The sequence below is a fragment of the Lagopus muta genome, chromosome 4 (genome assembly GCF_023343835.1).
Source record: "Lagopus muta isolate bLagMut1 chromosome 4, bLagMut1 primary, whole genome shotgun sequence".
Lineage (NCBI taxonomy): Eukaryota > Metazoa > Chordata > Aves > Galliformes > Phasianidae > Lagopus > Lagopus muta.
The window spans coordinates 68,566,965-68,583,860 of record NC_064436.1 but is presented as its reverse complement, the minus strand read 5'-3'; the positions used below and the strand labels follow the sequence as shown (position 1 = coordinate 68,583,860).

The following is a 16,896-nucleotide window of genomic DNA, read 5'->3' as shown; positions in this document are numbered from 1 at the left end:
GGAGGGGTATATTAACAAACAGAATATTACAAAATATTAAAGAAGGCAACTCTTCTGTCATTTGTTTCAGGTTGTTTGTTGTAATTTTTCACTTGAAGTTGGCGTAGTCTGAGAAGGCGTCGATGTATTCCTGCACCACTTTGTAGCAGAATTCGTACTGTTCCTGCAGAGCAGAGAGGGCACAGCGTTACCCCGAGGAAAACCATGTTTCAGAAATCACTTGGTGCTTCCTGGCCTGCAGCGGGGACTGAGCTGAGTTATTACTGCACACCAAAGCACTTCATCTCTCTCACAGTGCTGGGAAAAGGGTGAAGCCCGTGGAGAATTGGGATGGGTGATGGGACAGCACTTCTGGGCACTGAGTGCTGGCCATGGATTCCCAGCCACGAGTAGCTCCCAATGGAGGGCTTGTGGTGATGCCACCTTGGTTTTGCCTTCCCCCTCAAAATGGGGCTGGCCATCCCTACAGCTTGCTCCTACAGAATCATAGAATGGCCCAGGTTGGAAGGGATCTCAAGGATCACGAATCTCCAGCCCCCCTGCCACATGCAGGGCCACCAACCTCCACATTTCATAGCAGCCCAGGCTGCCCAGGGCCCCATCCAACCTGGCCTTGAACACCTCCAGGGATGGACGGGGCATCCACAGCCTCTCTGGGCGGCTGTTCCAGCACCTCACCACTCTCTCTGTCAAGAACTTCCCCCTCACATCCAACCTAAATATGGTTTCCAGGCTCCTGGAGCCCAGAATGCCAGGGACTGTAGATGAGGATGTCTGCAGGGAGGCTCCTACAGCTCATGTCAGAGGGAGGCTGATGCAACCAGCCAGGCCAGCTCCTCTCTTCTGAACACACCACAGGAGGACAGGGAGATCCCTCCTGCCCCACCTCTATCCCTTACTCTTTCACAGAGGGAGCAAACCTTCAGCTGGGGAAGTTTATCTCGACAGTTTAACAGGTTTGAGTCCCCAACTCATTCCTGCTGAGGTCCAGGGCTTACCAGTGTCTGCACCATATGCGGCCTCTGTAGTCTTAAACTCTTCACTGTCTGAAAGACATCGAGAATCCCTTCTGCTTTCACCCTTTCCAGGACAGTGCTCAGCGCACAGAAGGTTCCTGTTCTTCCTGCTCCGGCACTGGCAAAGAGAAACCAGAAGGTGAAACCATCCATCGTTCCCAAGCAGCCCAGGTTTGTCAGGTTGGTTTTGTTATCTCCATGCACAAGATGCACAGTCAGACCGCAGCACTGAGGTGAAGCAAACCCCAAATCTCTGCAGCCTGAAGCAGCTCCCCAGGCTCACCTGCAGTGCACAGTGATGGGGTGGTTGCCTGACTGCTGCTGCTGCTTCTGCACGGCTGCGATGATGTTGATCATTCCCTTCCCATCGCTGGGGATCCCAACCTCTGGCCAGCCATGGAAGTGGAACTGTCGGATCTGTCGGCTCTTGTTTTCCTGGCAGAAGAGCACAGGCAGAAACTCAGCACGGCCCAATTCATACCAACGAACCAACTTGCTGAATGCCTCATGGAAACCCATAGGAGGTGTGTGTGCTTGGGAGGAGTCATTTGCTTGGTGTATGGCAGAGCATGACGTGGGAATGGGGAGCACGAGGAAAGCGGGATAGCAGGCACAGGAATAAGGCAACCAAAAGACAACCAGAGTTCCCCAAAGGGCAGTGGCAGATCCTTACCCTGGTGTTTGTCACCAGCAGGTCCCGCACTGTGTAGCTCTCGCATTCCTCCTCTTTTTTCAGCTCCACGTTGATGTCTCCATAGGACACAGAGCCATCAGAAGGCCAGTACTGGGCACATTTCTCCTGAGAAAGAATTGCAAGAGGAGGCAGGGTGAAAACACACATTTTTCTCGCTGCCTTGAAGGTGCACAGCACTGGGAACAGCACAGTGCACAGCACTGGAGGGTTTATGGATGTGCTCTGATTTCCTTTGCTGCCGCTACAGCAAATGCTTACCTGACCTCTCTCCTCCAGCTCTGTTAACATCACTATGGAGCAGGATTTCCACTCCCAGATCATCCTCCAGAAGTCCTCTATCGTGTGCTGCAGTGGCCCTTGGCTGGCGATATAGGAGTCCTTCTGGCGATAGCCCTGTGATTTCAAACATGGCAGTGAGAGAATTGGCAGCACGAGGAGGTGAGTGCAGAGCAGAGCTGCAGGCACAACGACCACAAAAAGCCCAGCAGGTTCAATGACAGTGCATGTAGATGCATGGAAATAAAGGAACAACTTGGTCTGGGGGGAAAACACCCCCAGAACAAGTTGTTTGTGTTTGTGGTACCTACTGGGGGCTGAGCTTTAGCACGGGTGTCGTCATTATGAAACAGCACCAACTCTTTGCAAGACACAGACTGGAGCACCACCTTTGTGGAGCTCTTTGATACATCAAACTCAGCAAATAATGCAGTGCAGGCACTCTTAATCCTGCTTAGAAGTGCCAAGAAAAAAGAGCGAGCCAGCTTAGCAATCCTTCTCTCTCCATGCCTTGCTTCTACATGCGAGGCTAAGGCTGCTGTGTCCAAGCTGCTGGTCACTGCTTCCTGTGCCAGCCGCTCTGCATGCTTGCCTCAAGGTCTGTGTGTGAGCTCTCCCTTCCAACTCAACCAAAAAGAGGCAAATCCAGTGGATTAGGTCTGCCTCATGCAGACTGGAGGATGCAGGCAGCAGCTCAGGTCTGCAAATGCATCAATGTGCTCTTGGACGAGTTGCCAAGTTGAGCTGAACTCCAAAGCACCACTGTGTGAACAACCCCAGCCTGAGCAGAGCCACCACCTGGCTTCCCCTGCCCCAACACCTGGCAGCTGAGATGCTGCCACGGTGAGACCTTTGCTTTTGGGGGAATGCAGCTGCAGTAGGATCACATCTGGCAAAGGAAGGTTTTGTTTCCAGTACTCCTAGGACACTGGCATAGTCTGAATTTTGTAGCAGAGCCAGCCATCATGCCTAAGCACCAAGACTTAGGCTTTTTGGAAGAAGTGAGCAAAACCAGGCTCTGTACTAAGTCAGGGTGACTCTGCTCCACAACAAGAACTGCTTCTGTTACAAAGAATGAAAACCTCCACTATTCCCCTGCGACCTCACAGCAGACTGTGAATGCAGATGCTTCGTCATTTGGCGTTTGTCATTTAAGCAAAGTTCAGCAGAGGCAGGAAATTGAATCCTCAACAAAATTGCTTACATGACATTTAAGCCTTCTGATCTAGATGCAGAATGAGAAGGCTGCTCACATCTGCGTTTTGTCAGAAGCTGACACAGCCAGAGCACAGCCAGAGCACAATGTGGGGAGCCAGCAAGTGAGATCTGGGGGAGCAGACCATTTGGAAGGCTGTATCTGGGAATATACTGGTTTTACTGGTTCAACACAAAGCAGTCATCACACTTCGGGGGGAAAAAACACTGCCATTAGGAAATGAAAGTAGGAATTGGGCTGGAAAAGAGCAGGTTTCTTTGTTACTTAACCAGTGCTGGCATCACTGCACAAAGATAAATACTCATATGAGATGGAGCCCTGAAGTCAACAGGATTACTCACAAGCAAAGGATGTGCAATCACCTATCTCCTCCTCGGAGTGAAAAAGCACTTAACCTCTCTGCCTCATTTCCTCCAGTCACCAAGACAGGTGTAATAGGATTGACCTGGTTTTCTCAGGGGTTTTGGGATCCGTGTTGTTGCTCCAGAACTAATCTAGAGGATGTTTTCTGACCAAATGAACAGTGCCATAAAGTAATTATTTCCCTGGCTTTGTGCATCCGCTTCTCAAATCCATCATCAAACCCCACAGCTGTGGAAGTGGGACCAGGATTTAGAGGCCAAGCTTAGGCTCCAAATCTCCTCTACCTACAGAAGTGTTTCAGGACAAAACCTTCAATATGAAGAAGTGTGAGGTAAATAGTTTCCAGGGAGAGAAGATGGAAAGAAGATCAAAGAAGACTCACATCAATAAAAGAAGCATTAACGTAGTCTGTGTTTTCTTCACCTCTCTTCACTGGAATGATTACTCTGTTGAACTCATCTAAAACAAAAGCAAAACGACTGCATTTTGGGAAACACTTTAAAAACATAATTATGCATGGCCTTCAGCTGGGAAGTCACCAAGACCAAGTGCTGAGATGAGGGAAGGGGGGCCCTGTGTCCACAGCACCCATTTATGCAACGAGGAGACTCAGCTCTGCCTTCTGCCATGCCCTGGTTTGGGGAGCCCAGGGCAGAAGGGAGGCACTGAGGACTCAAGGAGCGGGACCTGCTCAGCAGATATTCCCCTCTTCCAAAGGCAGAAAGCCCTGGGGAGGATCAACCTTCTGAGAACAAAGTCATGGCAGGGGCAGGGCAGAACAAAGCAAGAAAGCTCTGGAGCAGTGTTAAATCTGTCCATGAAAACCCACCTCACCCTGACTCTGCCCCATCCCTACATGGTTTCCCTACCAAGGAATGGACCAGGAGGCCTCTGGAGGTCCGTTTCAACCTCAACCATTCCGTGTCCCCACTCCCACAGATGCCTCTGTCTCCATTCTTCTTTCAACTGGACAAACACAACTTACATGGAATTATCTGAAGCACCCTGTTCTTCTTCATGTTGGCTGGCAAGTTGCCCGTTCTCATCTTGTCGTTCTGAATTTTGATGGAAGTGAGCTTCTGCAGAGGAAGGAAGGAAAGCAGTGACAGCTTGCAGAGACACTAAAGGAGAAGCAAATGCATGGGCAGTCCTTGCTGCCCAGCGTGTGCTGAACAAACCTGCCAGCACAGGAAACCAGGCTCACCTTGAACTCCTCTTCCAGCCCGTTGCTGCTGGTCCCTGGCACTTTGTTGTAGATCTTCTGGAGGTGGATTTCTAACGAGGTCACCTCCAGTTCTGTATCACCATAGAGATAGTGCTCCAGCAGTGCTTGGTATATGAACACATACTGCATCTGAAAGGGTCACAGGGAGAAGCTGCACTCAGGGATGGGATCTGGCTGCAAACCCACTGCCCAAGCACTTCCCCTCGTAAGAGGTCTACGACCTTATCTGCCACATGACCTGCAGGGATTTGACACAAAGCTCAAGGACAAACTGCAGATAACAAAGTGCAGGACCAACAGCTCACTTGACACAGTGTTCCTTCCAAAATTAAGGATGCCACTCAACTTGCCCACAGGGCTGCTGCAGGTGGCTTCGCTGCAGGCTGGGAAAACACAAAGGAAAACCACAGGGAGCCTGCAGCAGCACACTTACATCTGTCTGTACCATCTGGCAGCGCTGAGCCCGGATCCGGCTCACGAAGCCATAAACGTCCACCTTCCTCTCGGCATGCATCATGTCCAGCATGGCGTCGATGACGATAAAAGTGCCCGTGCGTCCCACCCCGGCGCTGCAATGGCAGAAGGGCAAACAATCAGGGCACAGCTCCACAGCAAGCTCATTCTGGTCACAGAACCACGGAATAGCTTGTGTTGGAAGGGATCATAGGCTCATAGAATGGCCTGGGTTGAAAAGGACCACAATGGTCATCTAGTTTCAACGCCCTGCTATGTGCAGGGTTGCCAATCACTAGACAGAGATGCCCAGAGCCACATCCAGCATCCAGGGATCTTAAAGCACTCCCAGTTCCAGCCCTTGCTGTGGGCTGGTTGCCTCACATCAGCCCAGGCTGCCCAGGGCCCCATCCAACCTGGCCTTGAGCACCTCCAGAGATGGGGCACCAGCAGCTCTCAGGGCAGCAGTACCAGCACCTCTGAGTAAATAATTTCCCCCTCACATTTAACCTAAATCTCCCCTCTTGTATTTTAAAACCATTCCCCGCTGTCCCATCACTGTCAGACCGTGTAAAAAGTCACTCTCCATCTTTTTTTATAAGCTGCCTTTAAATACTGAAAAGACACTATGAGGTCTCCCCAAAGCTTTCTCTTCCTCAGGCTGAACAAGCCCAGCTCCCTCAGCCTGTCTCCATTGGAGAGTTGCTTTGAGCATCGGACTCCAACAATGCAGTCTCTTCTGCACGCCATCACCAAGCACTGCAGCAGATGCTTTCCAGACAAGCCAGGAGAGGCAGCCACAGCCGTGGCTGAGGCTCACCTGCAGTGCACTACTATTGCTCCTGCATACTGGGGGTTACACGTCTTCACCTTCTTCAAGAACTTCAGCATCCCAATGGGGGTGAAGGGCACCCCGAAGTCGGGCCAGCTGGTGAAGTGGAACTGCGTCACCAGGCGCTGAGGCTTCTTGTTCGTGACGTCACCTACCTGCAGGGGAAATGCGTGCTCAGATCAATCACAAACGCTTCACATTTCCTCTCTTTTCCCAAAAGCTAAGGCAGAGAGGGAGCTACAGTCCCAAGGCTCAACTGGAAGGTTTAGGAAGCACTGCCACCTGGAAGCTTAAAGGACATGGATCCAGGCTGCAGGGCCATATGAGGCTCTAAAGGCATGACATTTTTTCTGCTCTCTGTCATATCCTGCATCCTAAGGGTGGCCTTGAAGCTGCGAAATAGTAGAGCAGAACATCACCCAGGTGAGAGATGCCACCTGGATGGCTCCAGCCTGGCAGAATCTGTGACACTTCAATGCCAATGGGCCCAGCTCAAAAAGAAGGCATGGCTCCTTTCAGTAATAAAGATGATGATGCAGTATCCTTGCATTAAAAGCATGTAAGGAACCAGGCACAAAGCGGGGTCCAGGAGAGCCTGATCTAACTCTAGGCAGCCTTTCATCAAGGCACTCGGTCTCCCTTGCATCAGTGCTTTGTTGCCTGCCTCCGAGAACATCAGGAAAACAAACAGAGTGACTAATCCTGAGCTTGGAGGATGTGACAGTGTAGCGACAGATGGGAAAATAATCAAAACCCAACGCATAAAGCGCTGGATTTTGTCTCAGCTCACGAGATGAAACTGACTTATTTGCAGGCACTAAGCGGCTGTGGGTCAGAATCACAGCATGGCTTGGGTTGGAAGGGACCCTAAGGATCATCCAGTTCCAGCCCTCCTGCTGTGGTAACAACAAGCCCTGGAGGATTACAGGACTGCATTTTCACTGGAATCAACCAGCTTCCTTTTCTTCCAATGCAACGCCGCTGACAGACGCGGAGAATGGGGTCCCGCGTGTTGGAGGTGAGTACGTTCTTACAGCTCTCTGTTGGAGGTGAGTACAGTTCTTACAGTTATGAAGAGGGATGTTGCTGTCATTGAGGTGAAACCCTGAGGAGTGGCAGAGCAGCCAGGGGCAGGGAGGGACAGGGCAGGGCAGCAGCACCTGCTGAATGCAGAACTTGCGCACGGTGTAGTCCACCAGCACCGTCACGTCTTCCACCGAAACGCGGATGTTCCCGTATGTCCAGCAGCCCTGATCTGGCCAGTACTGAGCACACTTACACTGCAGGGACAGAGAAGGCAGACGGGTAAGCTTCAGCACCCAGCAAGCCTGGGAACAGAGCGTGGTGAGAGCTGAGACATTGCGTGGCTCAGCACAGCCTCTGTGCTCACTGAGACGATGCCCGTTGGACGACACGGTGCCTACCTCTTTCCTCTCCTTCAGGTTGGTCACCATGACAATCGTTGCTGTGTTTTGCTCCCAAATCATTCTCCAAAAGTCATTCACTGTTTCTTCCTTTGGTCCTAAGGGAAACGGATGCATCGTGGTTAGGAAAGGGGCATCGACTCCACAGGCAGTGGGACTAAAATCCATTGCAGAGTGTGGAGTGTAGCACTCTTTTTGCCGATAGATGTCAGCACAGGATGCTCCATGGGTGTCTGGGAACCCAGAGAACAATCATATTGCACAAGAGCAGGTGGGTTTTTTTCTTGTTTTTTTTTGTTTTCTAAGGGACTGGATACTTTTTTATTATCAGGAATTCCATTTTTAGCCCAACAAGGGGAAACCAGACAAACAGAGCATGGAAACGACTTGTCCAAGGTCACACTGGGAAATTGTGGCTGTCACAAATAGCATGCACAAGTCCTGCCCCCGAGCCTTGTGCTTTAACCACAGGATCCTATTTCAATATGGCACAGGAATAGCTCTCACTGCCTTGCCAGACAGGGAGCTGACTCACCCCAACATCCCCTGCCAAGCCCCAGGCTGAGGGTGAGCCAGGAGGAAAACGGAGCCAAAGCTTCACCCCAGCCTGGTACTGCTGATGAGATGCAGCCTTCCTTCTCCAGCCAGAGCCAAGAGAACAGGGTGGCTGCACCGAGGCACGCAAGCTGGGACCTCTGTGACAGTGGCTGGTGGCGGACAGGTGCAGCAAATCCAACTCACAAACAAAGGGGGGGATTAGAGAAAACTTCCTATGATTTTTGCTAGTGTGAAGGTCCCATGCCTGGGCATCTCAGTTTCAGCAGGGAAAGCTGCACACACGATGGTGATGCTCTGCCTGTGGGCAGCTGAGCTCAGGAAGGCTCTGATGCTTGCAGCTAACAGTCCTGCCACCCATGTGAAGATTATTACAGCTCAGTCTCTCCCCAAGGACATAAGCCCACATTCTTAAAAGCTGAGGGTTTAGAAGGAGCATAATGAAACTGGATCGGTGTGGTGCTCGCTCTGACATAAATGATTTCTCAGCTTTATTAAGGAAATTTAATTAAGTATCTAGCTAGCTACGTTTTGAGAGATCACAGCCACCTGCAGTTGTGGCTCAGGGGGAGGATGAGGATCTGGGGCTGGTAGGATGGAAGAAACCATCCAGCAATGGGGACTCCATAGGCTTCTTGCTCTTCCCCAGTACACCCAGCAGGAACAAAACATTCCTGCAACAACCTGTGGCCTGGCCAGATCTCCTTTCATGTTGACCAGAGACACTCACATGGCACTGTACTGGGGTTATTTGGGTTATTTGCAGTTTCATAGAGCAGAAGGACCCAAATCCAATAGGGCAGAGCTCCTAAAATAATTGAGCATTTACCTTGTGCAGCAATGAACTTGTTTTTCTCTTGGTACCCCTATGGAGAAAAGGAGAAAAAAGAAGACAAATGAAAGGCCAGTCTTTTTCTAAGGGTCATGAAGTGTTGCACTGCCTGCACTCATGTAATTTGTCAGCTGCTGGCCCAAAGCATGGTTGAGGTGGTAGCTCAGTACCTTTCTGCTGGCATCATCTGAAAATCAGCATTAATCTTCAAGAGTTCAGGCTGTTGAACCCACAGTGAGTTATACGGATTATTTCCTAATGGCTGTATAGTTAGTGCTGAAGAAGGTGAAAAAAAAAACCCTTTGGGGTCTTGCTTTTCTTCATGTGCCTCCATCTCCCTCAAAGTCAACTTCTTCATATTACCCTTCCCACTGTAACACTGATGTGGGCTACGTTAGCAGCTCCCCTCTGTGCCTTGTGGACAGAACACATCTCCCAAGAAACGGGACACTAAATTAATAAAATGCATTTTGTATTCAGATGAATGCTATAAAAGCTAACATGGACAAAAGGGAAAAGTTGGACTGCATTCTCTCCCTCTCAGAAATCAATGAGTTCACTAACAAAAGCCATTGGCAAACGCACAAATCCTGCTGCCTCCTAGGAGCAGAGTAGGGCAAAGTTGCTTTGAAGGATATTTTAGCTGTGTTGCTGCTTCTTCTTTTTTTTTTTCCATGCCCTTCACATGTCCAGCCCTGCAAGCTGGGAAGTACCAGTGATTAATCAGCCTCAGGATTCATCAGCCATTAATCAGAAATCCTCTGTTCACCCCAGAATGGTTCCAAACCCCATCCCAAACAGCCAGCTTGCCTTTGCAACACTCTGAGGAGCTTTTCATGGCTTTAGAAGTGGCAAAAAAAGAGAGGTGTGAAGAGATGGGACTGAGCATGGCAGGACTATGGCCAGAATTTATTAGTCCCAGCCCTCTGTCTTGTACTCCAGTTGCTGGACCGTGTTCTTTTGGCTTCTTCCAGACTAAAGTTGCACTTCATAAAGGCCACACACACAGCCAGGCCTCATTTTTAGGGATGGGAGTCACTCAAGGCAGGACAGGCACTTACATTAATGAAGGAGGCGTTGATGTAGTCAGAGTCAGGAACCCCTTCAACAGGAGTCAGGTGAACCCTGGAATGATCATCTGGAGAAAGATGACAATTCTGCATTAAAACCAGAGCCCTGCAGAGCTGAGCTGAGTTTCTGGAGTGGAGCCCAGGCTTAGGGGGTTCCCAGAATACGCAAGTGACTTTATGCCCTGAAATCCTTCCATGCTCAAAGCCAGGAAGATGATGGACCTTCCTTACACAGAGATCATCTGCATTTCCCATCAGCTTCATTTTCCACATCCTCCTGGCTGCTCACAGCTCCAGGGAGTCCCTAGTGTGCATCTAAGGCTAATGCAGATGCAGCAGCCCCTCTGGGTGAGCCCTCCCTCAGCCCCCCAGCCCCACTGATACCTACAGGGCAAAATGTTCACGTAGCGGTTCTTCTCCTTGTTCTCCTCCTTGGAAGCAGCTTCACATGTGGCCTGAATGGGACACGCTGGGAGAGCCTGTAATGGCAGAAAATGGGGTTTTATGTGATATTTTCAGGCACAAGGAGTCCTGCACAAGGATGAATCCCCTCGACCCACCTCCCTCAGCATCACTCCTGTGCTGCTCTGTGCCCCGACCCAGCTCAGGGTGATCATTTGAACAGCCCAAGCTGTACCAGACAGCAAATCCCATCTCAGATGCAATATCCCAAGCCTCTGGACACACAAACACGAGGTGGCAGCAAAGCCTCCAACACCAAACCCACCAACACAGGGTTCTGGAAGCTCACAGGGAGGCTCCTGCTGACATTTCCTCCATTACCAGCGATGCTAACTGTGCAACCCAACCAAACCCTCCCTGCTCCAAAACTCCACTGCCCAGCACCTGCAGGGCTGGGAGAGAGCTGCACCATCCCACCCCCAGTAGGGATCTGCTGTCCTTCCAGCAGCATCAAGGACCTCCAAATGGGGGTGCTGGAATCACTTGTAACGTGACCCTGTAATAGCCAGGAGGATGGCATGTGCTGCTTCCTTCAGCTGGCACGACAACATGCAACCCAGGATCCAGGATTTATAACCCAAGTGATTGCTTCCCTTGTTATTCAGCATGTGGATTTGGTTTCATGGGCTCACAGCCTCCTCTGACACGCAGGGTATCGAGTTGTGCGACAGCTGGGGGAAGTCGGCTGCGTTTTCTTTTTTAATCTTGTCATAGTCCTGATATCAGCTTATCACACCTTGCACCTAAGGTTTTATGTATTTGCAGACAGCACCTGCAGTGCAATCAGACCAGCAGTGGATTTTCTTTCATTAATTAAGCCGATGGGGAATCCAGTTAGTTCAGTTCCTAAGCAATATGCTATGACACTCCAGCCAGTAGTTAACGGTGTCCCCTCCCTCATCACTTCTATTTCTGCACGGCCAAAATGAAACCATACCAGGTTCAGCATCACAAGAAATCAGAGAGCTCAGCAACATCAGGAACAAGTTTCAGACATCTCAGAAGAGATGATGAAGTGTTGTGGGGTAATGACAATATCTGAATTATTGCCAAGACTGATCAGTGCTGAAGGCCAGCTGTTGTGCTCTAAGTGGTCATCATTCAGTTTCAGAGCTACCAGCTTATTCACATTAAGTAGAGTTGTTTCAATTTCTTGTTTTGGCTGTTTCTGCATTTGACACAACACCATGACACAGCTTTACCAGCAATTCATGTTGGCAGTGTTTCTGTCACAGCCCTGAGGAGGAGGAGGGAAGGCTCTATCTGGGAGGAAACCAGCAGGCAGGGAAACTCTTTCAGAGCTCTTCCATCCCAAGACCTCCTGGACACAGAAGAATGTAACCCCATGGTGCTGCTTGCTAGCAAAGCCGAGAGCAGCTGGGTGGGACACAGGCAACAAGAGAGAGATACCAGGGACCAGTTACAAGGGCGAAAACCTCTTTGTGTGCTTTGCAATAAATATGTAAAAATCTCCGAGTGGCTTCGCCTTTGATGTACCAGCTGTTTTGTCTCTGCTGTTCTACAAAATGAGACCAGAATTCTTCTGTTGTGTGTCATAAGCTTTACAGATAGCATCCTGCTCGAGCTGTGCAATTTAAGGGAAAGAAGACAGAGCTGCTTTTCAATTCTCTCTCCATCAACCTCTTCATCTCATCAGCCATGAAATTGCTCCATGGCTGCAGATAACCACCGTCCACCCTGCAATAAACACCCACTGCTTTGCAGAGTAACAGAGGAACCTCTGCGTCGCTTTGAAAGACGAACGCCACTCTGTACCGGCTCGGCTGTGTCCATTGGAATGAACTGGAGTAAACAACCTCCTTACTCCCACCCATCCCTCGTGCTGCAGGAGAGGAGGAGAAGCAAAGACACTCACGTTGAACTCTTCTCGGAAGAGCTTGTTGTCATCTGCCATGCGGCGGTTGATCTCCTCCTCCAGCTTGTCGACGGGCAGAGGTGGGTATTTCCTGTTGGTGCTGGGGGACCTGGCGAGCAGCGGCATGCTCTGGGGCTCTGCAATGACACCCAAGGGTCAGAGTTGTCCCCAGATGCTCCTCTGTGCCCAGTACCCATCCTCACAGAGCTCCCACATTGTGGGCACGCCGCGTTTAGGGACACTCGGCTGTCCCTGCTCCTGTGATTTGCTCCTCCTTTGGGATGTCCATGAAAATGTGGGGGTGCTGTGATAACTTGGGACTCTATCAGCAGCCTGGAGTTGAGCACTGCCCTGTTATAGAGCCAGGATGCTGAAATGAGGATCGAGTCATCAGTTCTGGGGGATGAACACCAGAGTCTGCAGCAACAGGACATGGGGTAATGGCTTTAAACTAAAACAAGGGAGATGTAGCTGAGATATTAGGATGAAATTCTTCACTGTGAGGGAGCTGAGGCTCTGGCATTGCAGCCCAGAGGAGCTGTGGGTGTCCCATCCCTGGAGATCCTCAGGGCCAGGTTGGATGGAGCTTTGGGCACCCGGTCAGTGAAAGGTGTCTCCCCTTGGCAGTGGATCAGAACCATATGGGCTTTAAGGTTCTCTTCCAACCCAAACCATTTGATTATGAAGACTCTGAATTCCCTCCTTAACATGGGAAGTTTGGCACAATGACCATGCCACAGCTCCCAGGTGAATGCAGTAAAGGTAGCTGCTGCGTTTGGTTTCTGCTGAGCAACGCCAGCGAAGCCAAGAAAGGCCACAGGAGGGTTATATCAACACAACTGAGGGTTTATGAAGTTAACACCTTAGCTTACAGCAATATAAAGCTTGGGCAGGGAAGGTTTTAGCTGCCAGCATGAAAAAACATTGCTGATTTTCAGTTAGTGCTCCCTTGTATGTGTGTGGTTAATACGGAAGAAGCTCAGAAAAAGGATCTGAACTGAGTCTGACTCAGAGAATCATAGAATATCCTGAGTTGGAAGGGATCCACAAGGATCACTGAGACTGCCCCTGAGACACTGAGGTTCCTCTTCAACTCCTACAGTAGATAAGCACGTTACAGCAGGCTGGCACAAGACTTTTTAATTGCACTTGTAAATTCTGCCTATCTTTCAAGGTTTTCATAAGGAAGAAACGATGTGTTCCCAGCTTTATCTCCACAATGTTAATTTGGTGCCTGCAGTCAATGTGAAGAGCTTCACAAGAGTTTTATTCAGCTGTCATCCTAATTTAAAGGGGGAACTGCCAGCAGTTCAGTTTTGGAAGTGATCATCACAATCTATTAAAACACTTGAGGGAAAACATTTGTTGATGGAATTAAAGTTAGGAAGAGAATTGTTGGTTTAGGTTTGTTAAAATCATGGAAAACAGTGAGAGTTCAGAACAGATTAAAACAGCATCATCCAGCAGTGATTCGCTGGGTGCTGTCACTGCACTGGGCTCAGTGCTGAGCTCAGGGGCTCCTGGAGCTTCTACAGAGCTCTGTTTTCTGATGATTTAACATAATTTTGTATGATTACAAATGGAAAGAAAACAAACAAGTCAAATAATCCATTAATAATGGATGAATGGTCCACTCTGAAGAATGCTTGGCATGCCGTGGTTTGCAAGCACATGGCATGTTTTGCAAGGGACGTGGTTTAGTAAACATGGTGGTGATGGGTTGATGGTTGGACCTGATGATCTTGGTGGTCTTTTCCAACCTTAATGATCCTGTGGTGATTCATCTGTACCTCTGTTCCCACGCCATGCCTTACCTGCATCATCTGTCCGACCGTTGGGCAGGCGGAAGGAGTTGGAGTGACTCCCTGCTTGCTTGTATTTCTTGAACCTAAAGAAGAAAAGGGCATGGAGAAAGTCAGGAATTGGCCATCGAGATGCCAGGTAACCTTCTGGAATAGCAAACCCTCCTCAGCTTCAGTGCAGTGAGATGGGCCCCGAGCCAAGAGACGAAGGGAATTTTTCCACCATTGCTAAGGAAATTGCTTTTTTTTTTTTTTTTCTTCCCCTTTTAATTATTTAATCATCAAAACATTGAGTAAATTAAGATGTTTACTGCAGGTGAATAAACGCTCTCTTCCAGCTGAGCAGACGTGCGCTCAGGAGCTGGGTTCATTGAAGGCATCATTTGGAGCAGCCCAGATGCTTGGATTTTTAAAATGTTGTCTTAGAAAGGCTCTCTTGTGCTGCAGCTCCAGCTGCTGCATCGCCCTGTGTGTCCAAACAGCTGCAGCACCCACTGCCCTGCATGGTTCTGCTGGGACAAACCTGCTCCCACAGCACGCAGCTTTAGTACCCAAGGCTGTCCGTGGGCACTGGGTCATGTTTGATATCGTGATGGGAATGAGGGAATAATGCAGAAGATTTTATGGCTGGGGAATTCTGTGTAGCTTCACCAGATTCCTCAATTCATCAACCTGAGCTTTGGAAGGAGACCTTGCCTGCTCTTATCTGCACAAGCAGGGCTTTGACTAATCCATCCTTCTCAATGTTACCATTTCACTAACTGAACAGAGGAGGAATAGCTTTAAATGAAATGAATAAGCAACAATTATTAAATAGCCCCAAATATAATTTTCATTACCCTTCCAGATTTCTTTTTATAACATTGCCTGTGTCAGGCTTGCATAGCTTAGGAAGCAGAACAAAAAGCTCACGATAGAGAGCAGCCAGTCCTTCAGCTAACCATCTAATACATCATTTGTCAAATAAGTCAGCATGAAAGCCCTTCTTACCTTAACATGTACAGCACAATAATAATAAATACTATGACTAGGAGGGAGGACAGGGCCACCATCACGGCGATAATTGGAGTCTCATCTGCAACAAAGAAAGAAAGGTGCAGTTACCAACGGCTATCCAAACCCACCCAGTGCCATCACTTTACCATTCCTCTACAGTTCCTGCTTTTAAAACAACCCACTTGTTCCATAGGGTTGCATTTGTCACGGCTGGTTGGACTGGATGATCTCAGTGGGCTTCTCCCACCTTAACGATTCTGTGGTTTGGTGAAGATGGATACTTGATCTAAGGGAGCGTGCTGAGATTAGATTAAAAGCTGTCAACACCAGTCACAGGACCCTGATCTTTTCTAAGAGCAGTTCTGCTGGGAAACCTTGTGGCATCATGGATGCAAACTCCTGCTGAGAAAGTTGTGAGAGGGGAAGAAGTGGCCACACCAGGGTTTTCACGACTGGGACACAATTAGAAGTGCCCCACAATAAAAAAACAAGACAAAAACAGGATTAAAAGTGCCCTATAAAGGCCCATACATGAAGTTTCTAAATTCGTCCAAGAGCTCAGTGAGAATCCTTATATTACAATAGGTGAAAACGATGGCCTTTGTAGGACCATACAGATCCCATATTGTTTAAGATAGCCATGATTTTTCTTCCAGCTTCGTGCCCAGGCAATGTTTCCATGCTACGCCCTGACTCCAATTGTGTTCAGCCCAGGGCTGAGGTTTGCTGCCAGCTATTTGTTACCTGCCCCTGGAGTCAGAGCAGCAGTGCTTGGAGCAAGCTCATCACCCAGAGGCAGCTGGAAGACAAGCCACACTAACAGATAGGAAAACAGCCCTAAAGGGCATATTTCCAGAAAAATATGGGCAGCAGCAGAGCCAGAGAGGGGTATTTTCATTTTCCATCAGCTCACTCAATCTGGAAGCTCTAGAAAAGTGATTCTGAACAAAAGATCTGACTTATGCACAGTGATGTGAAGGTGGAGACCTACTGTTGCAAACAATAAAAAACCCACCTCTCCCTGTCTTTGTTCTTTCCATCTGCATCCCCCCAAAGCCCAGCAGTGAAAAAGAAATTCATCTGAACACATTTCTGTCTCCTGCATACCCGGTAACTGTTCCTAGCCCTCACCTCCCCCCTGCCATGGCTCATCTTCGTGGTTCATGTTGTTGAATTTATCAAACCCTCTTGCTGTAAAGCCCTGCTCGATGCCTGCCAGGCTTCCCAGACACACCGTTGGTTGGATGAGGTGCAGGTACATGGCAAGGATGAGAGATAATGGCCTTAAGTTGCATCAGGGGAAAGTCAGCTTGGATATAAGGAAACGTTTCTTCTCAGAAAGGGTGCTGATGCGTTGGCATGGGGAAGTGGTGGAATCACTGTCCCTGGAGGTGTTCATGAACAGTGGAGATATGGTGTTGAGGGACACGGTGGGGATGGACTGGGGCTGGACTTGATGATCTTAGAAGCCTTTTTCAACCTTAATGACTCCATGATTCATCAAGAGCCCACAGAACCGGATTCATGACAAAGCCTCCGTTTGGTTTCTTGGTGGATCCCCTTCCCAGTAGCACTTGGGAAGCAAAATAAGAAGAAGCCAGAACAGACACTGCAGTTTGGGATAAGTCATTGAGCTTGGCATGAGCAGGCTCCATTTTCATTGAAGCAAAGCAGTAAGTTAAAGAAGTTCCCACTGATCTGTGCCTATCTCTATCATGGCCAAGGCAGGACAGTTCATTGGGATCTGAGTTCCTGCACCAAAACCTCAGTTCTGTGTGATGTTTCAAGGACAGCTGCACAGGGC

General features: G+C 49.2%; 1 protein-coding gene across 2 annotated transcripts in view; it reads right to left on the bottom strand.

Moving 5' to 3' along the window:
* The window catches only part of PTPRA (protein tyrosine phosphatase receptor type A), a 553,533-nt gene that overhangs the window by 457,999 nt on the left and 78,638 nt on the right, over window positions 1–16,896 (bottom strand). The window contains exons 7-24 of one of the 2 annotated variants that reach the window (XM_048943626.1): window positions 15,087–15,171; window positions 14,109–14,182; window positions 12,295–12,431; window positions 10,345–10,435; window positions 9,948–10,024; window positions 8,884–8,920; window positions 7,500–7,597; window positions 7,236–7,355; window positions 6,064–6,230; window positions 5,224–5,359; window positions 4,770–4,919; window positions 4,551–4,644; window positions 3,948–4,024; window positions 1,969–2,103; window positions 1,690–1,815; window positions 1,300–1,451; window positions 999–1,134; window positions 37–163 (exon numbers count right to left, since the gene is read on the bottom strand). In XM_048943626.1, the coding sequence (XP_048799583.1) occupies window positions 89–163; window positions 999–1,134; window positions 1,300–1,451; window positions 1,690–1,815; window positions 1,969–2,103; window positions 3,948–4,024; window positions 4,551–4,644; window positions 4,770–4,919; window positions 5,224–5,359; window positions 6,064–6,230; window positions 7,236–7,355; window positions 7,500–7,597; window positions 8,884–8,920; window positions 9,948–10,024; window positions 10,345–10,435; window positions 12,295–12,431; window positions 14,109–14,182; window positions 15,087–15,171 (1,967 nt within the window). In that variant the 3' untranslated portion in view covers window positions 37–88. Of the gene's footprint in view, window positions 1–36; window positions 164–998; window positions 1,135–1,299; window positions 1,452–1,689; window positions 1,816–1,967; window positions 2,104–3,947; window positions 4,025–4,550; window positions 4,645–4,769; window positions 4,920–5,223; window positions 5,360–6,063; window positions 6,231–7,235; window positions 7,356–7,499; window positions 7,598–8,883; window positions 8,921–9,947; window positions 10,025–10,344; window positions 10,436–12,294; window positions 12,432–14,108; window positions 14,183–15,086; window positions 15,172–16,896 lie in introns of those variants that run through there. The other variant, XM_048943627.1, reaches the window with a different exon arrangement.